The sequence below is a fragment of the Kogia breviceps genome, chromosome 19 (assembly GCF_026419965.1).
Source record: "Kogia breviceps isolate mKogBre1 chromosome 19, mKogBre1 haplotype 1, whole genome shotgun sequence".
Lineage (NCBI taxonomy): Eukaryota > Metazoa > Chordata > Mammalia > Artiodactyla > Physeteridae > Kogia > Kogia breviceps.
Genome location: NC_081328.1, coordinates 8,306,532 through 8,331,286, shown reverse-complemented (window position 1 = coordinate 8,331,286; position 24,755 = coordinate 8,306,532). Strand labels below are relative to the sequence as shown.

The following is a 24,755-nucleotide window of genomic DNA, read 5'->3' as shown; positions in this document are numbered from 1 at the left end:
GAAAGAGAAAAACAAATACCGTATGCTAACACATACATATGGAATCCTAATTGCTTGACTTAGGCTAATATCCTACATGTTCCCTTGATTTAGTTTTACTGTGAGGTTGAGGGTTGCTTGATAAGACATTTTTACAAACACAGGCATAAATGAAATATCTTGGGAAGATAATATCCCTCAGTCTTCCTTCATGATCCATTCTGTTTTTACTGGTAGAGGGAAAAGAATCTTATTGTCTTGTTTCTTCGAAAGCTTGAAACCTGTCTTTCAGTCCGTTCTCAGCGTTCCCTTTCCCGTTCTGAGGCTGTCGGACTTGTCTCATCCCCCACGTCCTCATACGTGACAGTGGATGAGAGAAGTGACCCATCCTAACAGCTGTCCCTGCTCTGGCCCTCTGCTCTCCTTCTGCAGAAGCCCCTTTTCCTGTCCCGAGCTGTGCTGACAGGCCTGGCAGCTGCCAGTTGGACAGAGGAGCACGATGCCATTCTGGAACACTTTGCCCAGGACCCTTCGGAGCCCATCCTCACCATCTTCATCGACCCCTGTCTGGGGCTGAAGCTACGTCTGGGGATGCCTGTGCAGGTATGTACTCCGCGGTCCAGACCTCAGGGTGTTCTCCCAGGGGGCTGAGGGTTCTGAGGATCTCTGTTGTCTGTGAGTCTTATCTCTTGTGTGCAAGGTCTGTTGAGCCTCACAGTGTGTCAGACACCCTGCTTGGCAGCAGAATACAGAGAGGAATGAGGCAAGGTTTTGCTTTTGATGATCTCATGGTCTAGAGGGAGAGACAGACATATAAAAAATATTTACAGTATATTATGATACCTGGGCAAAGCTTTATAAGAGCTTTTTTGGAAGCAACTAATGTAGCCAGTGGAATGCTGGCAAGGCTTGGTGATGGAGGTGATATTTGAGTTGGGGATGAAGGGTAAGTAGGATTTCATCGAGGCTGAGTAAGAGCATCCAGGTAAAGAACACTTTATGTGTAAAGAAAGAGGAGTTGTGGGAAATGATGCTGGAAAGGTGGGTTGGGGTCAGCTTGTGATGGGCCTTGTATGTTATGCTAAAGAATTTGGCTTTATCCCAGAGGGAACTATTGAAGGCTTTCATGGGTTAGATAGATAACTATTCCAACAATGGGGAGGATACATTAGTGAAAGGTAAACCATGGGTAGGGAAACAGTTAAAAGACAGAAGTATAGTAAAATGTTGGTGGTAGAATATGGGTGGTGGTGTACAGGTCATTACTGTAAAATTCTTTTAGTGTTTCTGTATGTTGGAAATTTTTAGAAATAAAATTTTGGAAGAGAAAAAGACTATTGCTTTGCTTGTATTGGAAGCACATACACAAAAATTGAAATGATAATGAAGATTAGCATGGCCCTGCTCAGCAACACAATTTGTGAAGCTTCCACATTAAACAAAACCCAAAAGAGGCCATGGCTTTTTCCTGTGTATTGGCAATAATCGGCTATAAAGCATCATGAAAAAAATATTTATTTCATTCACAAAAGGAACAAAAATTTGCAAAAAATAATTTAGGATTTAGACGAAAGAAAACAACTTTGTTGCAGGCCAAGAAAGAAGATTTAAATAAATGATGAGGCCTACTTTGTTACACAGCAGAAACTAACACACCTTTGTAAAGCAATTATATTCCAATAAAGATGTTAAAAACAAAAATGATGAGCCCTATCCTGTTTCTGAGTGGGAATCTTAATATTATAAAGATCATTCCATCCACAAAAATGTGCTGTTTTAATGCAACTCCAATCAAAGTGCCACAGACCCTAGATCCCTAGTGTAAAGGATTTTTAAAAGTATATCTAGAAAAATGAAATGAAAATAGCAAAAAAAAGATGAAGAAGAAAAGTAATGTAGGAGATCTGTGAATATGAAACTCTTTTATTAAATTACAGTAATTAAAATAGTTAGATTGGGACATGAATATGTATTATATAAGCAACAGTAAAGAAACAGAGAGAGTCCAGAAACATATACGTAAGCATTTTCTACAAAAATTGCATTTAAAATCTGTGGGGAAAGATGGATTATTCAATGAATAGAATTGGGAAACATGGAAAACAAAGGTTTTCTATTAAAAAAGTCTAGTGGGGCAAGGGGGAAATAGGGAAATCTTGGTCAAAGGGTACAAATTTTTTGTCACTACAGCAAAGGCAATAAAAGCAAAAATAAACAAGTGGGACTACATCTAACTAAAAAGCTTCTGCACAGCAAAGGAAATCATCGACAAAATGAAAAGTCAACCTATGAATGGGAGGAAATATTTGCAAATCATATATCTGATAAGAGATGAATACATTTCTAAAATATATATAAAGAACTCATACAATTTAATAGCAAGAAAACAAAACAATGTGATTAAAAACTGCAGAATTGAAAAGACATTTTTCCAATGAAGACATACAAATGGCCACCGGGTACATGAAAAGGTGCTCAATATCACTAATCAGAAATGCAAATCAAAACCACAGTGAGGTATCACCTCATACCTGTTAGAATGGCCATCATGAGAAAGACAAGAGATGACAAATATTGATGAGGAGGTGGAGAAAAGGGAAGCCTTGGGTACTGGGAATATAAATTGGTGCAGTTACTATGGAAAACAGTATGGAGGTTCCTCAAAAAAATAAAAATAGAACTACCATATGATCTAGCATTTCCACTTCTGGGTGTATATCCAAAGGAAATGAAATCACGATCTCGAAGAAGTATCCACACCCCCACATTCATTATAGTTTATTTATAATAGCCAAGGTATGGAAACAGCCTAAGTGTCCATCATTGGATGAGTGGATAAAGAAAATGTGGAATACACACACACACACACACAGAGGAATATTATTCAGCAATGAGAGAGAAAAAAAACTTGCCATTTGCAAAAACATGGATGGCCTTGGAGGGTATTATGCTAAGTGAAATAGGTCAGACGGAGAAAGACAATTACTGTATGATCTCACTTATATGTAGAATCTAGAAAAAAAAAAAACTAACTCATAGAAACAGAGAACAGGACAGATTGAGAAACAGAGATTCAGATGGAGGGAAACAGAGGACAGATTGGTGGCTGCCAGAGTTGGGGATGGGGGAGTAGGGAAAATGGATGAAGTTGGTCAAAAGGTACAAACTTCCAATTATGAGATAAATAAGTTCTGGGGATTAATGTACATACAGCATGGTGACTCTAGTTAACAAAACTGTATTGTATATTTGAAAGTTGCTAAGGGAACAGATCTTAAAAGTTCTGACAAGAAAAAAAAATTGTAATTATGTAAAGTGATAGGTGTTAACTTATTGTAATCATTTTGCAATAAATATACATATCAAATCATTACACTGTATACCTTAAACCAATACAATGTTATAGGTCAATTATATCTCAATAAAACTGGGGGAAAATTGTACAAAGTTTCAGTTATGCGAGATTAATGAGTTCTGGAGATCTAATATACAGCATGGTAACTATGGTTAATAATACTATAATGTATAATTTGCTAAAGGGTAGTTCTTAAGTGTTCTCACTACAAAAAAAAAAAGGAAAATGGTAACCATATGGGATAATGGGTATGTTAATTAGCTTGATTGCAGTGATCATTTCACAGAGTATATGTATGTCACAAGAGCAAGGTGTACACCTTAAATATATACAATGTTTATTTGTCAATTATGCCTCGACAAAGCTGAAAAAAATCTATTTAGCCTGCCAAAAAATATTCTAAATAGATCATGGATTTAATTGTATTCTCCTGGGGCAAGATTGAAATTGAAAAACTTCCTTAAGAAATTGTTACCCTTGAACACTTGATAAAATAGTAAAAAGTAAAACGAGAAAACAGCAAACACCCAAGAGTAAACAAACAAAGAAGCAAAATCTAATCTAATAAACTTTAAAGGTGGGGACCAATGAAAGGTCTATGTACTAACTTATGGAAACCATCCTCCCTGAGGGAATGGTAGACGCCCCCTAGTGAGATGGAGTGAACCTCGGTTTTTTTACAAAATCTGAAAAGAAAGAGCCCATGTATTTTTTTTTTTTTTTTTTTTTTTTTTTTTTTTTTTTTTTTTTTTTTGTGGTATGCGGGCCTCACTGTTGTGGCCTCTCCCGTTGTGGAGCACAGGCTCCGGACGCGCAGGCTCAGCGGCCATGGCTCACGGGCCCAGCCGCTCCGCGGCATGTGGGATCTTCCCAGACCGGGGCACGAACCCGTGTCCCCTGCATCGGCAGGCGGATTCTCAACCACTGCGCCACCAGGGAAGCCCGAGCCCATGTATTTTAACAAAGATTTTACACTGTTTTAAATTAGCCTTAACCATCTGCCCATCCCCTCATGCAGTTATCTTAGGCTAGAGAAAAGTGAATGAAACATAAAATACCCAACCCTTTCACTTTAACTTCGAGGGGGAAATGAAACTGGGCTCTCACAGTGGGACATCAGGAAGTCACCCACAGTACTTTAAAGCAAAAAGAATGAATTCAGAGAGCTGCGCAAGCATGAGGCAAGTGAAACTGCATGGCAACTGCAAGCATACTACATCAAGGGAGAAAAAGAACGGAACAAAACACGCAAAAGAGGAAAACATAACAGAAGACAATTCCTCACAACAGCATCATGTTACAGTACGACTTAATAAGAACACGAATTTAATTTTTTAATAAGCTGAGAGACGAAATGATAAAACGTGAGAATGAAATAAAAGGGAGACTGCAGATTTTTGAAATAAAGAAAGCAGCATGTTTACATGTTAAAATTAGTAGGTTAGAAACAGCAAGGAACCGAATAGCTACCACTGAAAATCTGAACGGATGTAGAAGAGAGGCTTGAGATAATTACAGTGTATGCAGAAGAAAAAAACAATGACAATACAATTAGAGAAAAGTTAATAGAAGTGAAAGACAGACACAGGTGATCTAACATAGGGTACCAACTAATGAAACAGAATATAAATTTTAAAATAAAATACAGAAGGACTTCCCTGGTGGTGCAGTGGATAAGACTGAGCTCCCATTGCAGGGGGCCTTGGTTCAATCCCTGGTCAGTGAACTAGATCCCACATGCATGCTGCAACTAAGAGTTCACATGCCATATCTAAGAAGCCCATGTGCCACAACTAAGACCCAGTGCAACCAAAAAATAAATAAATAAATAAACCAGAGAATTTCCCTGAACTGCAGAAGGAACAGAATGTGGGAATTGAAAGGACATACTTTATTCCACAAAAATTTGTTACACAGTGTTTAATGTCAATACATGTCTTAGTTAGGTTACTTAAATTCGGGGAAATTAATTCTTTGGGGACATCACCTATGTGGTATTCCTGCCAAGAATATTTAACCTGCATCTAATAATGAGGAAACAATCCAATAAATCAAAATTAAGGGACGTTTTGGAAAACAACTGGCCTGGACTATTAGAAATATCACTGTCATGGTAGAAAGAAAAAGACTGGGAAACTATGTGGAATTAAAGGGAACACAACCATGTGTGATCTGTATTGGATCCTGGATGGGAAGAAACCAGCTGTAAATGACACTATTTGGACCGCTGTGGAAAATCGAATATAAACTGTGTATTATATAAAAGTATTAAATGAAGTTAAATTTTCTGAGTGTGATAATTACAGTGTTGAGAATGTTGGAGAATGTCCTCCCTTTTAGGAGCCATATGCTGAAGTATGTAAGGGTGTAGTTTTATAACGTCTGCTGCTAACTCTGAAATGGCTCAGCAGAGAGAGATGAGAGAAAATGAGAGAGAGTGCAATTATGCTCAAGTACAGCAAAATGTTAACAATTAGTGGATCTAGATGAAGGGCATGTTATTGTTCATTGTGCCTTTCTTGCAACTTTTCTATGGGTTGGAATTTTTTTCAAAATAAAAATTTGGGAAAAAATTATTTAGGCCTCTAGTCAAAAACCCAAATTATCTACCAAGGGGAACCATTAGGCTGATCTCAGACTTCTCTGAACACCCAGAAGTTACACCTATGAGTTCTCCAGGAACCATAGCGTAACCCAAGGGTATAATTCCTAGCCTAGATGGTCAAGTATAAAGGCAACAAATAGGCAGTCATTTTCAGTCTTGAAAGAACCCTACTTTGAAAAGCAAAAATGACATCATCAATGGAAATCCAGTTCATCAAAGAATGAACCAAAAAAAAAAAAAAAAAAAGGAATGAACCAAATAGAAAACTCAGGAATAGACTCTGTGAATATTTAATTAATTTAAATAAAGAACTAATACTAAATAACCATGGGAATTATGGTTATGTCATGGAATGTGAATGTTATCAACCTGGACAATGTAAAAATAATAGTATAACAAAAATTGGGAAGTGGTGAGAGAATGCAAGAGAGTAAGAGGATGCCAATGTTCTTGTCGTTCAAAGCAGCGAGTCAACTGAACTTAAAATTGGAAGGTAGTGAGAAAACTGACCTCTTTTTATTCATTCATTTATTTATTTTTTGGCTGCGTTGGGTCTTCGCTGCTGCATGTGGGCTTTTTTTTTTTTTTAGTTGTGGCGAGCGGGGGCTACTCTTCGTTGTGGTGTGCGGGCTCCTCATTGAGGTGGCTTCTCTTGTTGTGGAGCATGGATTGTAGGCACGTGGGCTTCAGTAGTTGTGGCACACGGGTTCAGTAATTGTGGCTCCCGGGCTGTAGAGCGCAGGCTCAGTAGTTGTGGCGCACGGGCTTAGTTGCTCCGCGGCATGTGGGATCTTCACGGACCAGGGCTCGAACCCGTGACCCCTGAATTGACAGGTGGATTCTTAACCACTGCACCACCAGGGAAGTCCTAACCTCTTAATATTTTTCATAGGCTTTCTTATAACCTTAGAAAGGGGACTTTTAGGAAGAAATCTCTCTTAGAGATAAAGAAACATTTATTTGAAGCTCAACCATTTACTATATTCACATCAATGTGTTTTTATTCTATTAAATCCAAGTAAAATTTAATTTAATACTTTTAATTACAAATAGCACGATCCTGGGGCTTCCCTGGTGGTGCAGTGGTTAAGAATCCGCCTGCCGGGCTTCCCTGGTGGCGCAGTGGTTGAGAATCCGCCTGCCGATGCAGGAGACACGGGTTCGTGCCCTGGTCCGGGAAGATCCCACATGCCGCGGAGCAACTAAGCCCGTGAGCCATGGCCGCTAGGCCTGCGCGTCCGGAGCCTGTGCTCCGCAATGGGAGAGGCCACAACAGTGAGAGGCCCGCATACCGCAAAAAAAAAAAAAAAAAAAAAAAAAAAAAAAAAAAAAAGAATCCGCCTGCCAATGCAGGGGACACGTGTTCGAGCCCTGGTGCAGGAAGATACCACATGCCATGGAGCAACTAAGCCCGTGCTCACAACTACTGAGCCTGCACTCTAGGGCCTGCAAGCCACAACTACTGAGCCTGTGTGCTACAACTACTGAAGCCCCTGTGCCTAGAGCCCATGCCCCGAAACAAGAGAAGCCCCCGCTCACTGCAACTAGAGAAAGCCTATGAGCAGCAACAAAGATCCAACACAGCCAAAAATAAATAAATAAATAAATAATATTTTTAAAAAAATAGCATCATCCTATTTTGAAATAACTATTTTAATTTATTTTTCTGTATATTTATATATAGAGAGAAAGAGAGAGGGAGAGAGAGCGAAAGAGAGAGAGAGAGAGAGAGAGAGAGAGAGAGAGAGAGAGAGAGATATGTCTGGAATAGTATTTTCTCTAATGATCATAATTAATGTCTGGGTAGTGGAATTTTAGATGACATTTAAACTTTTATCTTTGTACTTTTCTGCATTGTTTCAGTTATTTATAATTAACATACCATTTTAGCAAACATAATAATTGTTAAGTTTTTTTTTTTTTTTTAAAGAAATACAAGGACTTCCCTGGCAGTCCAGTGGTTAAGACTCCGTGCGTCCAATGCAGGGGGCACAGGTTCAATCCCTGATCAGGGAACTAAGATCCCACATGCTGCATGGCGAGGCCAAGAAAAACCAAAACCAAAAACAAAAATGCCAAAATCTAATTCTGGGTAGTGGGAAGATGAATGATTATGAATTTCTTCTTTGCATTCTATTTTCAGTTTTTAAAGTTAAATCAAGTATAAAGAGTAGCTACAAAAGTACTAAAGAAAAAAAGACAGGTGAATCTGATCTTAGGGTGGGAATGACTTTTCTAAGCATGTAGAAGTCAGAAACTTTAAGAAGTTTTAACAACAGGAAAGTTATACATTTCTGAATGTAAACAACAACAAAAACTCAGCATAAACAAAACTGAAGGATAAGTGAAAAACTGGGGGAAAAGTATATGTAAGTGAAATGGAGAACCCTAGACAGTTGTCTCTTACTTTTGGTCCTTCTCCTTCCTGGTTTTCCTATATCCTTTTCTTTCCATTTATCCATCCATCCATCCATCCATCATTTATGGAACATCTAATATGTCCCCATTACTGTGCTAGGTCTGGAGCCAAGTTGGACAAAATACACAGTCCCTACCCTCAAGACATGCTCTCTGCATTTCCTCCCCACATCTCTGTATGCGGACTCTGTTATGTCCCTGACAAAACAAGAAGCACCTCATGTTGCTTATATTTCGAGAAGGATTGGATAGGCTAAGGGAATGCGATGAAGAACTCAGCCAGGCTTTCATGATTGGAGCCTCAGATTCCCTTGGGTATCATGGCTGGGCCTGGACCCTGAACTCTGATCTACTGTCTTTCATGCAGACCCAGAACCAGATTGTCTACTTCATTCGCCAAGCGCCAGTTCCCATCACTCCAGAGAACTTTGAGGCGACTGTGCATTTTGGGACAGTGCGGGGTTCCTACATCCCAGCCCTGCTTCGGCTGCTCAACGGCGTCTTTGCCCCTCAGATCTTTAGCAACACAACGTGGCCCGAGAGCATTCGAAATCATTTTGCTTCTCACCTGTACAGGTTCTTGGCCTGCCTGACAGGTGAGTGGAAAGACTGGAATGCCTGCTTTCTCCCCAGTCCCCACCAACAGTAGAGAGAGCGAGGCAGGGGGGAGATTGATCCTGAGTACCCGCGTTGCTTGGCACAGAGTAGGTGCTTGGAATGTGTTTGTTGAATGAGTGGAACGGGGTACAGAGTTTGCCTTCTAATCCAGGTAGCGTTTCCTGCTGTAGAGCAGTTGGCCAGACCTGCTCAGAGTTGGAAATTTCCAAGAGTACATGTAGGGTAAGGGGAGATGGGGGGGGGGGGTCAGTAGGGGGAGTACATGTGTCATAGAAGAGAGTGTTGAGGGCATGGTATAGATCTTTGACCATATTTTATGACAATCTCTTATTATATCTCAGTGAGGTATCTCTGCCTTCTGTCATTTTCCCTCTTGATATCAAAAAAGCATGAGTCATAGTTTCTCCTGCCTGCTCTCCTGAAATGCGTAGACTTCTTGGGCCCCAGATCATCGACCATGGTTGGAACTGGGGTGGCATACACCCATCACCCTCTGTGAACTCTCATGGTCCTTTCCTTTCCTTAGATACTCGGTACAAACTGGAGGGGCACACTGTTCTCTACATCCCTACAGAGGCCATGAACATGAAGCCTGAGGCGATGGTTAAAGACAAAGAGCTGGTACAGCGACTAGAGAGTGAGTGGCTGGCACTGCGCATGTGTCAGGGCTCCTAGGGGAGAAGTGGGGGGCAGCCCAGAGGCTGGGACAGGAGTTGGGTTAGGAGGGCTCTGTAGGGGGAACAGAGAACGACACAACTGGGGAGTACTGCAAAGAAATGCAAGAGGTTTCGTCCTCTCCCCGGCAGCCTCCATGATCCACTGGACACGGCAGATAAAGGAAGTGCTCAGTGCCCAGGAAACCGTGGAGACAGGAGAAAATTTAGGTCCTTTGGAGGAGATTGAGTTCTGGCGCAACCGATGCATGGACCTGTCTGGCATCAGCAAACAGCTGGTGAAGCCGGGAGTGAAACACATCGAGGCCATCCTGCGTCTTGCCAAGTCATCCTACCTGGCACCCTTTCTGAAGCTGGCCCAGCAGATACAGGTCTGTGAGTGGATCGAAGGATGGAGGCTTGCCAGAAAGTAGATAGCAGCTGGGGCTCTGTAAGGTGCTACGAAGAGAGGGTCAACATAGTCATCAAAGGCAAAGATAGATGCACCCAGTGCTTGGACTTGGACTTGTGGGAGAGTATAAAAGTGGTAGAGCCCAAGGTCCCAAGGAGCTTATAGTTTAGTTAAGGAGACTTCTGGTTACTCAACAAATGTACTACATTGAGTGCCCTCTCTGAGCCCAACCCATACAATCCAGCAGAGAAATGAAACTTACACAAAAGAGATGGCTAGATGGCCTGGGGTCAAAGACAAACCCACGCAGTTCAGCAGAGAGAGCTGCAAGAGAAACACTTTAAAAAGATTAAATTTGGTATAATGTGACAAGCTGCTTTTCTTAGTGTTGGGACACCCAGAGATCAGAGTGGTCTGTAGAATACAGAGAGAGAAGCCCTGTCTTCCTAGGTGGAATCTGAAGCTGGTATTGAGGGAACTGAGTCACCTTTAGGTGGAGAAGTCTAAAACCCTCGTTGAGAACAGGGCAGTGAAGGGGCCTGGGTGACAGCCACTGGGCTGAATGAGAGTGACATCCAGTCAGTTGATCAACACCTACTGAGTGTCTCCTTTGTGCAGAGTTAGAGTTCAAGGGGAAAAACTAGAGAAATAAGCGCAAAACTCGAGCGTGGGGAATTCCCAGTCTAGTGGGAGAGATGGGACTCACACATGAGAAAAGACATAAAAAAATTTTTGTAGAAACTAGCAAGTGAATAAAGGTAGGTGTGTACAAGCTCTGGTCCTGAAGGGTGGCAGAGACCTGGGGTGACTGGCACCAGGTAGGCTTAATTGGGAATGCTTCCCGGGAGAGGCAAGTCGGGATGGGGTTTGAGGAGGAGCAAAAGCGCTCGCTTTGAACCGGTTCTTTCCAGGGGGTAAGTCTTCTTCTGGTTTCTCTTTACTGCCAGGATGGATTTCGTCAAGCACAGTCAAACCTGACTTTTTTGTCGATCCTGAAGGAACCTTACCAGGAGCTGGCTTTCCTGAGGCCTAAGGACATCTCTAGTAAACTCCCGAGGCTAATCAGCCTCATCCGCGTCATCTGGGTCAACTCTCCCCACTACAACACTCGGGAGAGACTGACCTCCCTCTTCCGGAAGGTGTGTGTCTGCAGAGGGTGGGACAGAGGGTTATAAGCGGGTGGCCGTATTAATAGGACACAGATTTCTGGACAAGGCGGAATTCACCAGCAGACATATGCGGTGAAAAGGTAGTGAGGAATGCCCTTCAGGTCGGACGGAGACCACAGGCTTTTGCCTGCATCATCAACTTTAGTGATGCTTGGAGTTGGGGCCTGGACTGGACATTTTGCTTCCAGACGGACGTAGCCCAGGCGGGAAGAGGGGCTTTGCAAAGAGGCTTAGACGGAGTGCGGGGAGGGAGGGGGCCACGAAGGACAGACTCCCAGGCTGAGTTGTACGGGAGGGGAAGACCCACTCTTTCTCGTCTCCAAAGATGGAACTCGCAGTGGGCGAGAGGCAGACTTAAGAAGGAACACCGACTTTTGAGGTGCAGGAGCCGGCACGTTTCCTGGAGGGCAGTGGAGCCACAGAGTGGGGGAAGGGCGCTGAGCGGATCGCTGGCTAGAAATGCAGCTGCACGGCTGGGCTGAGGCAGGCAGTGGAGGTGGAACCCAGGGGTGCTGCCACGCCAGCAGTGGAGGACCAGGGGCGAGAGGAGGACCGGGAGCCAAGTCCAGAAGTAGGAGGCTGAGACCTGAGGCGTGGTCCTGGGGACTCCGAGAGAGGGTGGGGTGCAACTAAGGCTGTGAACTGAGGCTGTTGGGACCCCGTCTGCAGATGAGCAATGAGATCATCCGCCTGTGCTGCCACGCCATCTCCCTGGACCGGATCTTTGAGGGATACGTCATTTCTAGCAAGGAGGACCTACAAGGCTGCATCTCCTGTTGTCACGCCTGGAGATACCACTACCTACAGGCTGTGCAGATGCATACCCAGTACGACGGGCCTCCCCTAATATCCTGTGTGTTACCCACCTTGTCGTTCCTATTGCGGGTAGATTCTGAGTCCTTTTGCTCGCACTTTAAGCCTATGCGTTATATTTTTCTAGAGTTTTTACATGGGTCCGAGTTTTCTCTGTGGATGCGGATATTCTAGCTCCCAGCCATAGGTCCTCCGAACTCTAATAACCTTCTGCCTGATCCCAGGAATCCCTCCTGGTCTTTTCCTCCTTTCTTGGCCCTGAAGTCTAAAATTCCATTGTGTGTAAACCTTCTCTTAGAACTGAGATGTTTTGTTTCCTCTCTCTGTCTCTCCTCACCTTGAGTTTCTTCTCTTGGGGTTCAGGAAGACTGTTTCTTGGCGTCTTATTTTCTAAGTCTCCCCCTGAACTAGGACTCACGTTTCTAGCCTGGCCCGGGCAGGTTGGTTAATGCCTCGTGTTCGCGCTTCTGACTGGTCAGTCTTTCTTCCGACAGGTTCTCCTGCTGGGGCTGGGTCCTAGACCAGACCAGCATATTTGCCCAGGTCGATGCCTTTGTGCAGCGCTGCAAGGACCTTATCGAGGTGGGAAGACTGTCAGGGAAGGAGACTCAAAGCCCACAGCAGACGCTCCAGGAGCCGGGGGAGCTGGGGCTGAGGCTACACATAGAACTTGCTGCTTTGGTTCTTTCCACATGACTGTGTTCCTGACCACCATCCCGTGCTTTGAGACTTTTGCCTGTTCTCACCGCCTTAGTGCCTCATATTTCATTCTGCAGCTAAAATTCCCCCCGGTAGCCCCTTGCACCTGGTTGGTCCTCCTTAGTTTTTAGCCACCTAAAGCTAAACCAAAGAACTCAGGACAGAGAGGTTCAGAACGGAGGGCAGGGAGCCTCACGCTGACTTCTTTGCAGGTATGTGACTGTCAGTTCCATTTTGCCCGCTGGGAAGATGGCAAGCAAGGTCCCCTTCCCTGCTTCTCTGGCGCCCAGGGGCCCCAGATAACACGGAACTTGCTGGAGATTGAGGACATCTTCCACAAAAACCTGCACGTGCTGCGAGCTGTTCGCGGGGGCATCCTGGACGTCAAGAACACCTCTTGGCACGAGGACTACAATAGGTGAGAGCATCGCAGGCGGGCCCCCCGGGGTCGAGCGGGGAAGGGAGGTCAGGGAGGTGAGAGCAGAGTGTACTGGGGAAGCGTGGAGGCCACGCTTCAGGGATGGGGAGGGCGGGGGGAGTGCAAGGAAGGAGGAGGCGGCTCAGACTCGGTGTTCCAGAGTCAGCCTTTCTGGGCTTGGATCCTGGTTCTGCCACAGCCTAGTTCTACCAGCTGCGGCCTCTGTTTCCTCACCTACAAAATACGGTTGGTGATAAAGCCTACCTCATTGCACTGTTTTGAGGGATAAATGGATTAATGCACGTAAAGCACTCAGTGCCTGGCACCTAGGAAGCCCTCAGTACATAACGCACAGAAGTCTTACTCAGGGGATGTCCGTAGGGGCAGGCGAGGGCACCCACCCTTCAACATGCCTCTGACGGTACAGGTTCCGGGCTGGAGTCAAGGACCTGGAGGTGATGACTCAGAACTTGATCACCTCCGCCTTCGAGTTAGTCCGCGACGTGGAGCACGGGGTGCTACTGCTGGACACCTTCCACAGGCTTGCAGCCCGAGAGGTGCGGCTGCCCGCTTGCTTCCTCCACCCCTGGTTCTCGTATGCCTTCCTTCAGTTCCTCCTGGTCCTTCCAGACACCATCCAACCTCCATTCATGCTCCCTCCCACGTCCTAAATGGCCAGTGCCTCTTTTCTTCCACTGTTTCCCCCAGTGTCCGGATGCCCTGGGAGCGGGACTGACACGGCAGGGGTGTAGCTTTCCTCCAGGATGGAGCTGCAGGGATCCCGCATCCCTGGGTGTGTTGTCATCTTCCTCTTCTTCATCAGACTATCAAGCGGACATATGACAAGAAGGCGGTGGATCTCTACATGCTGTTCAATAGCGAACTGGCCCTCGTGAACCGTGAGCTGAGCAAGAAGTGGCCCTGCCTGGAGCCCTACATGGCCCAGCATTCGGGGCAGGTGCACTGGGTGCGGATCCTACGGCGTCGCATCGACAGGGTCATGAACGTAAGCCCGGCCTTTTCCAGGACTTGTTCTCAGTGCGGCAATGGTAGAGTTTGCAGGCTGAGCCCAGTGCTGGGGCGGGAGTGGGGTGGGGGGGCGGGGCGGGGGGTTGCCTCCAGAGAGTCTCCCTGGAGAGGTTTCCTGACCGAGACTGGGTCTGTCCACGGGGTGGCAGACGTAGTGATCTGTCCTGAGGAAGGGCTCATGCTAGTTCTCGACCTTGTGCCTCTTAAATCCCTCACCTCCTGTGATGGACTTCCTTTTCCCAACTTTTTTCCTCGAGCTGAATCTCTGTGCTTCTCTTTCTGCATTTGGACTCCCTCTCTCGTTGTGCCGTGGCCTCGTCCTCTCACCTTTCCTTTGGGCTCCATGTTCCCTCCGAGTCTTCCACGTAATGTCGGAGTGTCTGTGTGTGTGTCGGGGGGGGGTGGGGATGGGGGTCTCAGGGAGATGGTGACACGGAGGAATGTGGCAAGTGACTCCAGCCATCCCTGGCTCTTCCCCCGCAGTGTCTTTCCAACGCTCATTTCCTGCCCCACATCGGGACAGGAGAAGAGAGTGTACACACCTATCAGCAGATGGTTCAGGCCATTGACGAGCTAGTTCGAAAAACCTTCCAAGACTGGACCTCAATGCTGGACAAGGACTGCATTCGGCGGCTGGATACACCGTTGCTACGAATCAGCCAGGAGAAGGCGGGCATGCTGGACGTGAACTTTGACAAGTACGACACCCTCCGTGACTCCCTCCCGCGCTGCGTGTCCTGTCTTTAGCGCCCTTCCCTTCCCCAACCCTCCCCAGAGTTTAACTCCTATCTCTTGGTTTCTCTCTCCATTCTTCTAAATCTCTCTTATGCCGTAATATGTTTACTACCACTTCTTAATTTTAATTTCACATTTTATCTTCAAAAAAACTGATTGAAAACAGAAAAACCCCAGTAACCTACTCAACCAGTGATGTAGGTGCTCTGCCACTAGGTGGCCGCGATGGCTCAGCGAAACCTTCCAAACTGTGAGCCACCAAGGGACCTTTCCTGAGAACTGATGAGCTGTCAGATCATGTCCTCTCCTACAGCTTTAGAATCATGACACTTTCATATCACCACTGTTTTAAATTTAATTAATCCATTTATTAATTATTCAAAAATATATAGCGAAAAATATATATATATATAGCGAGTGCCTTCCACATGCTACGAGCCGAGATGGGCACAGGGCACGTGTCCAGTGGCGAAGTCCCTGCCCTCTGTGGCTCAGTAAGTGAACACTTCTACCCTGGAGCCAGGCCTCCTTCCCATAGAAGATATGCAGAAGAGAGAAATAAAGAAGGAGCTATGTAAGGCAGCTGACTACAGAGATGACAAACCTTCTTTTTATTTATTTTATTTATTTTTGGCTGCATCGGGTCTTAGTTGCGGCACGCGGGATCTTCGTTGAGGCATGCAGGATCTTTTGTTGCGGCACGTGGGCTTCTCTCTAGTTGTGGTGTGGGGGTTTTTCTCTTCTCTAGTTGTGGCATGCAGGCTCCAGGGCACGTGGGCCCTGTAGTTTGCAGCACGCAGGCGCTCTAGTTGAGGCGCGTGGGCTCAGTAGTTGTGGTGCGTGGGCTTATTTGCCCCGCGGCATGTGGGATCTTAGTTCCCTGACCAGGGATCGAATCCACGTCCCCTGCACTATAAGGCGGGTTCTTTACCACTGGACCACCAGGGAAGTCTCGAGATGACAAACCCTCTGATGACAGCATTTTCCTAATCGGAAGGAAATAACTTTCTCCTTGATTGGTTTGGGCTCCCTCTCGTCATCGGCGAGGCCCTATAGAAAGGTTACTTCCCACGCTTCTAGGCTGTTGCTACTTGATTTGGCTTTAACTCATGGAATGTCCTTATCTGTTGGGGCCAATGTATATAGAAGGGGCTTTGACAGAGAGGGCCCACGTGGAGATGGAGCCTGGGACAGAGACACTGAGTGTGTCTTCCCAGGAGCCAAAGGCAGAGTAACCATGGAGGAGATGACACATGATGTCTGAGGGCGGAATCAAAAGAACTGAGATGGAGAGACAGTGCTGAGTGTCAGGTCAGAGAGGTGAGGGTAAGGCAGTAGTGAGAAGCCACATGGATCAGGAAACAGGTGAAGACGAGGGTAAGAGGTTTAAGATAAACCTTTGACCAGGGAGGGGTGTCGAGATCTGCTTTGATAGGGTTCATGGTTTTTTGAGGTATGGCCAAGCAGGCTCCCCCCAAAATGGCCTCATGAATCAATAATAAGATTTTGAAGAGATGGGAGACTAGGCCAGGGTTACCCTGGCTGTGACATTTGCAACCACATGATGAGGTTGAATCTGCAAGACACATTGTCCCATCAAGCTGGGTACCCCCGAAGGCACTGAGTTTGGAGAGGCACCCAGACATGCTTGGAATCACATGAATATGAGCACACACAGCCCACCAATTGCCCTTTTCCCACGAATTGAACGATTGTATTCAAATAACAGAATTTTATCACACATCAGTGATCGCTATTTACATTTTAAGTATGAGAGAAAACAAGAGTTGAGAGAGGTAAAGAGGGGCCATAGGTCAGCACTGGTTGGTGGCTACTTCTTTCTAATCCTCAGGGCCAGCCTGTGAGAGTGAATAAAGCATAAGCGTCAGTGCCAAGCAGACTAGAGATCGAAGCCTGGAGCAGGTCTGTTTTGCTGTGTGACCTCAGGCAAGCACTGCATTCCCCTGAGCCTGAGTTTCCTTATCTACTTAAAAAACCCTTTTCTGATATGGTCATGAGGCGAGATGACATGTAAAAGTCCTTGCAAAAAATAAACAATCAAGAAATATTGTTTTCCCTTCAAAAAAATTGCCTCATAAAACTTGGTGTGAACACAGTATTTTCAAAACAAATTTTGCAAGGTGATGTAATAGTTTTAATTTTTAAAACATTTTCACCTTTTAGAAGGGGTAATAAATGTATGTTCTAAAATTCAAAAGTCAGGGCTGAGAATGAAAAATCTCCCTCCACTGCTGTTCCCCAGTGACTGTTTCTCTCTAAAGAAAGAGTCAAGGGACTTTCCTCGTGGCGCAGTGGTTAAGAATCCTCCTGCCAATGCGGGGGACACGGGTTTGAACCCTGGTCCAGGAAATTCACACATGCCGCGGAGCAACTAAGCGTGTGCGCCACAACTACTGAGCCTGCACTCTAGAGCCCGTGAGCCACAACTACTGAGCCTGCGAGCCACAACTGCTGAGCCCGTGCGCCACAAGGAAGAGTAGCCCCCGCTAGCTGCAGCTAGAGAAAAGCCTGCGTGCAGCAGTGAATACCCAAGGCAGCCAAAAATTTTTTAAAAAATGAAATAAATTTTTAAAAATATATTTAAAAAAAAGAGTCAAGGTTACCAGTTTCTTGTGTAACATCCCAGGGATAAGAGTGTATGTCTGTCTAAGTATACTTTTTAACATGAATAGTGGCATACTGTCCTCACTGTTCTATACTTTCAGAGTGTTCTCAAAATGATTTATTTAATTTTTCCATTATAAAATTCTTCATCCTTCTAGAAGATTTGTAAAATGCAGAAAAGTAGAAGGAAGAAAAAAAATCCCCCAAAGATAACCATTGTTAAAGATTTGATATATTTTTTATCACTCCACCCTGTCCATTTCATATGGTTGCTTTTTTTAAATTTTTAAAATCTTTTAAAATTTTTAAATTAAAAATTTTAAACTACAAAAGTAGTGCATGCTCACTGTGAAAGAAAAAATAAAGAGATTGATGCAGAAGTATATAAAGGATAAACTGAAAATCCAGCACACAGCCCCACTCCCTAGAGGTAACAATGATTACCATGTAATCAAAAATACACGCTGCACACATAAAACAGGATCCCGCTATAAACAGTATTTTTGCAACTTGATTTTTTTTAAGGTTAACAATATGTGTGGGAGATTATCCATTCTGTATGTACAGAACTACATAATTATTTTCCACGGCTTATAGCATCCCATGATTTTGCTGTACTGTAATTTAATCCATCAACCCACTACTGATGGACTTAGAAGTTGTACTGTTTCCATAGGGTTCTTGAATATTCCGTGCTGGGGGCTTTCAGCTAGGCTTCCTGCATCTTGTTCCCTTCCCCCCACAGTGGTGTGTCCACCTGATGTTTGAGCTTAGTGCCCACGTAGCAAGGATAGACTTAGGAGACAACTTTTCTGTCTGCCATGATCATCTCTTGTTGAGGGACACATTGGATATTTATCTCAAACACCATTTGCATAATCTTTACAGTAGAGCCTAACAAGACAGCTTTGGGCCAAATATTTATGGCCTGGGTTTAGCCAAAACCCAGGTAATGGCTAAAACACTTCTTCCAGAGAGAAGAGTGACCCCCATCCTTTGGCAGTTGTTGTCTAGAGAGATCTGTTTTAAGCTGCTTTACATTTTTGTGGCTTTATGATAAAACTACCTCAATCCAGTAAATAAAGTATGGGGGAAAAAAAAAAAAGCCATGATCACGGGGAAGGATTTTGAAAAGTTTGGGCTCATTAAACCAGTAAAGACATCCAAGACAGTTTCAGCTTTTCCAAAACGTATGAAGGCTCCAAGGAGGGGCAGATAACTTTATCAGGTTTACTTTTTTGTGTTCATGGTCTAGATAAGATCTTGAAATAAGCATGCTCTTCAAATATCCTGATTGCCCTCAGAATTACCTGACTCTCCCTTAATTCTGGGAGCCTTCCAGTCCCTAATAGCACCTATTTTATCTCACAAGCGGTTTTGTTATCCCACCTTATATCCCAAATATTTGAACTCTGAAGTCCAAATTGGCTTTTACCGCGTTTTACAGCCAGACCAGCCTTACAGATAGTACTTAACACAAACATATTCCAGATGTCGTCTGTACCCTGGCTGAAAAGAACTGCGTTATTGCTGTGTATGTAGCAGACTCCTCTGTGTAGTGGGACTTCTCCAGAGCAGGACAGGGGACATTGCTGTCTGTCCGTGTTTTGCGTATGGGACTTCCTCTTCCTCCTTTTCTCCTGCTCTGACAGCACTTTCTCCATCCTGTCAGTTCATTCTGGGCTGTCAGCACTAAACCCAGCCAGCTTCCCTGTCCTACCTCTACTGCCTGACCTCTTGTCTGAGGACAAATCAGAAAATATTTTACAAAAACTATTCCCCAGGCTGATTTTTTTAAAAGAAATTTTATTTATCAAGAAAATAAATTTGCATTCCAGAAACTTATTGATAAATTTCTGGCTAAGCCTTAGCATCACTGTGAAAAAAGATCCTCACACGGTTTTCAGCTCAACATCAGGAATGTATTTTCCAAATTCATCGTGTTGACTGACAAATTAAAATTTGGTAATTTGCCTCAAAGTTATTTTGAAAACTCTTGTCAAGTTGAGAAGATGAAGAAACATTTTCGTGCACCGTTGGATAGTATACATACCCAAGTGGGCTTGCCAAGATGTTGACAGAGTCAAATTCAAGGCCTCCGGCTTGAAGAACATACGAGAATATGTTTATGCTACTAGAAATGTTCCCATACATATTTATACCCCTCCATCCTCCCGGTATAGCTGTGACACAACTTTTGGTTAAGTTGATATTCAGTGTTTTTCTTAATATGACTCTGTTAGTATTGTCTACTGCTGAGCCTAGTAATTTTCTGTTGTTCTGGTTCTTTCCTTGCTTGTGTGATGTTTGCTCTTTTTGGAATTAACAATTACCTCACTATTTTTGTAAGTGCACTATTCACTGTCATTAATTCTTCCAGACCAACCAATAAAACCCCTTTGAATAATATTTCCCCTAGCTATCTGACTTGTCAGGCATGTTACTGGTTTCATGTTTTTCTTAGCACTATTCCTCCTGGAACTCCCTGTCCTCTTGCTTCAGTCTGACTGGTTGGTTTCAAGGCCTGCTACCCAGGTGTCACCCAGGGACTTCTGTGAGCCTCTTTTCTTGTTTGATTGCCTCTTTCCTTTGTCTTCCTTGTTTCTTGGTTTATGTCCTCATTTTGGTGGAGTGCATTCTTCAGTAGCTTTCCTAGAAAGCTACTTTCCTAGAAAGTGCATGGGAGGTAAGGGTTTTGAGTTCCTGCATGATTGACGACAGCTGTTTTACACCAGTTGGTCATTTCGCTGGATTTGGAATTCTAGGTTGAAAGTAATTTCCCTTTGTTTTGGCTGCTCTCTTTTGTGTTGGAGGCTTTCCTTAAATGTCTGATAATCCACTGTTCATTCGTATTTGGGAGAGCTTTATTCACTTTGAAGAATTTTGACAGTTTCAAAAAATAACACGTACTTTAGTGGAGATCTCCACAATCTCTTAAAGCATGTATCACAAATGAGCACTTGATAATGATCTCCTTCAATGGGAGATTCCTCTCCAATAAAGGTGGAAAACTTGAAATGTGATGTTATTTCCTATATTGTTAATTTAGTGCTTGCCTGGTAGAACAGACACAAAATATTCTGGAATTTTCACCTTAATGTTCTTTTAAAGTAACATCTCAGTAATATTCAGAATGTAAAGTTTCATCAGAGTATCGTCAGGTTATGGGGCCTTTTATCCTCTGTGATTAAAAAGTGCAATTTCATTTTTAAAAAAAGAAGAAACCACATAGATTTACAAAATCAAATGACTTTTATTCAAGATTTAAAATTTTTTAAGTATCATGTATTTTCTTCTGGTATTTTGTGATTTTAGTCTTTACTTTCGGTTCTTGGATCCATTCGCAGTTTATTTTGATTTCGGGAGAGAAGTGCCGATGAAACTTGAGTTGCTTTTGTTTTTTTTTTTTTAATCTATCCCCGGATGGCTAGTCAGTTGACCCAATCTCATTTATTGAACTGCTATCTTTATAATATAACAAATTCCCAAGTATGTCTGTGTCTATTTAGGGATTCACTATTCTGTTCAGGTAGGTCTATTTATTCATGTGCAGGGACCAAACTGTTTTTATTGTTGTCCTCATTACTCTCCTTTTCAGAGTTTTCCTGGATATTTTAAATAATCTATTTCTCATAAGAACGTTAGAATCTCTTTGTTTAGTTCCAAAAATAGTACTGTTCCTATTTTTGGGGGAACAAGGATTGGGTTAAATGTATAGGTTAACTTAAGAAGAATGAACATCTTTTTTTGTGTGTGTGTGTGTGTGTGTGTGTGTGTGGTACGTGGGCCTGTCACTGCTGTGGCCTCTCCCGTTGCGGGGCACAGGCTCCGGACGCGCAGGCTCAGCGGCCATGGCTCACGGGCCCAGCCGCTCCGCGGCACGTGGGATCTTCCCGGACCGGGGCACGAACCCGCGTCCCCTGCATCGGCAGGAGGGCTCTCAACCACTGCGCCACCAGGGAAGCCCCTTGGTGTCTCTTGTCTCTTTTCTAGCATCTTGTTTCTGTTTCACGGATGCTCTTTTGTCTCTTACCTCTGTCTGAGGATGTTCGAGGTGGTTTTGTTTGTTTTTCTCTTGCGGGTGGGCCGTCTTCTTTCTGCACAACCTTTGTCCCCTCTGCTTCCCTTCTGGTTGCTTTCTTCTGTTTGTTTTGACTCCCACCTTTTGTGCTAGGAAAGACAGAGACCAGTGTTCTGTAACCCTTGGTTGTCTGTCCATATTTAAGGGACAGGGGCTGGAAAGCTGACTGGCAGCTCTGCTGAGCAGGAAAAAGGGGGCTTCTCAACTGGGAGCCTCACTGCAGGCTTGTCGGGGTGCGCTGTTTCCTGGCATCTCCAGAAGTCATCATCCGTGGGACTTTTCTATTTAGGCTGGTCCGAGGTCACAGAGAACCATCTTTCAAACTTTGCTCCAGAGGGTGTAGATCCAGCTGCCAGAGTGCTGGTTTCTGGGCAGGAAAGGGAGGTGGCGATCTTAACATTCAGTGTGTTCACGGTGACTCACCACCCGTGCTCTCCTTCAACTGGGCCTGGGGTTCCCCAGTCCAAAGACCCTCTGTTTGTCTCTGCACTGCCTCCTGAGACAAGAAGCCTTCCGTCTCAGGCTGGGGTGAGGGAGGGCAACTTGCTTAACTACGTAGAGTAGGAGAGGGGACATGGGTAGAGCTGCTTCCTAAACTTTCAACTGCTCTTCCTGTTATAGTCCCACCTTCACCCCTTTCCTGAGATACTTGGAGCCACCTGTCCCCAGGCCTCTAAAGAGGCTTCCTAGCTGTCTCCAGCGCCAGCTGAGGACTCCTCTTCTCCTCCTATCCATCTGCTTTTCCACTTTCAGACGTCTTCGGTTGTTGTCTTCTTGTATTTGTGGGCTTATGCCTTACACAAGCGAAACCCCCCTTTCCTGTTATTTTGGTTATCCGGGGAGGGGAGCAAAAGTCAACGTGTCCAGTCCGCCTTCTCTACTCGGAGGTTCTGCTTCATTGCTTACCTTTAAGGGTCTCCATGCGCCCCAGCCCCGTACCTCTTGGTCGGGTGTTGGTTGCGGTTTATGCCCTTGGGCAGCCCCCACAGCTGCTCTGCCTCTGTTCCTCCCCAAGGTCCCTGTTGATCCTCTTTGTGGAGATCGACTACTGGGAACGGCTGCTTTTTGAGACGCCCCATTACGTGGTGAATGTGGCTGAACGCGCCGAGGACCTGCGCATTCTTCGAGAAAACCTGCTGCTCGTTGCTCGGGACTACAACAGGTAGGACCCTCGCTGCAGCCCTCCTGAATGCCACTTCACGCTCCCTCTTTGTCTCCTCCACCCCAGGATGCTGTCCGTTTCCTACGGTGTGCGTCCTTCACATTTTGTCCATCTCAAAAAAAAAAAAAAAAAAAAAAGATTCCCATGCTCTGTCGTATGGCCCTACGATTATTCCTGTCCCTTTCAGTGTTGTCTTCTAGCTTTAGAGTAGAGAGCAAGAAACACCACGTCCCCTCCCCCCGCACTGGGTACTTGGACTATATATACTGTCAGCCTGGGTGACTTCTCTAGGAAGGAAGTTGATGGCGTTAGGTTTATGGGCCCAGAACAACATAAGATTCGTTGAACAAAGCAAGGCCATGCTGGCACTCCTCTTAACACCCTTTGTACTCATCTCTGGAGTGAGGCTTCGCTTGGGGTTGGGGCCCTTTCTCAGCCCATTTCAAGTCCGAGGGGATGGGACCGGCAGTCTTGTTTGGGCGTCTAGAACTGCACGGTCCAATATGGCAGCCACTAGGTGCATGTGGCTATTTCTATTCAAGTTAATTAATCGAAATGAAATAAAATTTAAAATTCAGTTACTCATTTGCACAGGCCACATTTCAAGGGCCCCACAGCCACACGTGGCTTGTGGCTACCGTACCAGGCAGCACGAATGGTAGACCATTTCTGTCATCGCAGAAAGTTTTATTGGAAAGCTCTAGCCTAGAATCATGAAGCTTCAGAGTTCTCCACCAAGTGTCCTGGTGTGGAGGAGAGGTCGACAGAGCTGATAGCTCCCTATCAGCTACCGGTCTCCTCTTATGTGCAGGATTATTGCCATGCTGTCCCCAGATGAGCAGGCCCTGTTCAAAGAACGTATCCAGTTCCTGGATAAGAAGATCCACCCTGGGCTCAAGAAACTGCACTGGACCTTGAAGGGGGCCAGTGCCCTCTTCATCACAGAGTGCCGCATACACGCCAGCAAGGTGGGCTGTGGTCATTAGACCCTAAAGGTCTGCAAGGCAGACTGAAAGGCTGGCATGTGGGTAATTAATACCTGAGTCATGGGTAGTGGTGGAGAGACCAGGGAGTCGTGTGAAAGAAATGAAGTGTGCTTAGGGAAGTTTTTTTTCTTAATGTCAGCAACTCTAGCTAGAGGACAGTGGGAGGATAGAATTAGGCCCAGAGGGTCTATTCCCAAGCTGAAACTCCCCCGTGGCTGGGGTCTGACTCCAGGTGCAGAGGATTGTGAATGAGTTCAAGGCGTCCACTCTGACCATTGGCTGGCGAGCCCAAGTGATGTCAGAGACACTGCTGGTACACATTAGTGGCAAACGGGTGTACAGGGACCTGGAATTTGAGGAGGACCAAAGAGAGCATCGGGCAGCGGTGCAGCAGAAATTGATGAGCCTGCACCACGATGTGGTGGCCATCATGACCAACTCCTATGAAGTCTTCAAGAACGATGGCCCTGAGGTAGGGGGTCCTGTGGTCAGGGCTTTGTGGGTGGGCAGGTCCTCAGCTCCCCCAGTCCCATCAGACCCTTCTCGGTCTTTCCCCTCCTCCCAACCCCCACGTGCTTCTCAAACATCCTGCTCTAGTCTTGGATTCACCCAACCTTCGGCCTTTCAAACCTCCTTCCTTCAGGACTCGGCGTCCCGTCTTTCTACTGAACCAGCTCGTTCCCCTCCCTGTTGGCTGGTTCTCATTTCCCAGGACCTGCCTTGTCTTCCCTGAGGGGTTCTCTTCCCCCCTGCTCTTCCCACCAGATTCAGCAGCAGTGGCTGCTGTACACGATTCGGCTGGACCGCATGATGGAGGATGCCCTGCGCCTGAATGTGAAGTGGTCACTGTTGGAACTGTCCAAGGCCATCAATGGGGATGGAAAGACCACCCCCAACCCACTCTTCCAAGTCCTTGTCATTTTGAAGAATGACATGCAGGGAGGTGTGGCACAGGTGGGAACCATTTTGCCCCCAACACCCCGAAACCATCACACTTT

The 24,755-nt window shown here is 45.2% G+C and overlaps 1 protein-coding gene across 1 annotated transcript in view; it reads left to right on the top strand.

Moving 5' to 3' along the window:
• DNAH2 (dynein axonemal heavy chain 2) overlaps positions 1–24,755 on the top strand; it is a 92,152-nt gene that overhangs the window by 9,473 nt on the left and 57,924 nt on the right. The window contains exons 5-17 of the mRNA XM_059048939.2: positions 412–582; positions 8,725–8,953; positions 9,502–9,612; positions 9,782–10,020; positions 10,988–11,179; positions 12,934–13,139; positions 13,567–13,696; positions 13,963–14,145; positions 14,652–14,866; positions 22,625–22,771; positions 23,583–23,739; positions 23,990–24,229; positions 24,523–24,711. Of these exons, the coding sequence (XP_058904922.1) occupies positions 412–582; positions 8,725–8,953; positions 9,502–9,612; positions 9,782–10,020; positions 10,988–11,179; positions 12,934–13,139; positions 13,567–13,696; positions 13,963–14,145; positions 14,652–14,866; positions 22,625–22,771; positions 23,583–23,739; positions 23,990–24,229; positions 24,523–24,711 (2,409 nt within the window). The remainder of the gene's footprint in view (positions 1–411; positions 583–8,724; positions 8,954–9,501; positions 9,613–9,781; positions 10,021–10,987; positions 11,180–12,933; positions 13,140–13,566; positions 13,697–13,962; positions 14,146–14,651; positions 14,867–22,624; positions 22,772–23,582; positions 23,740–23,989; positions 24,230–24,522; positions 24,712–24,755) is intronic.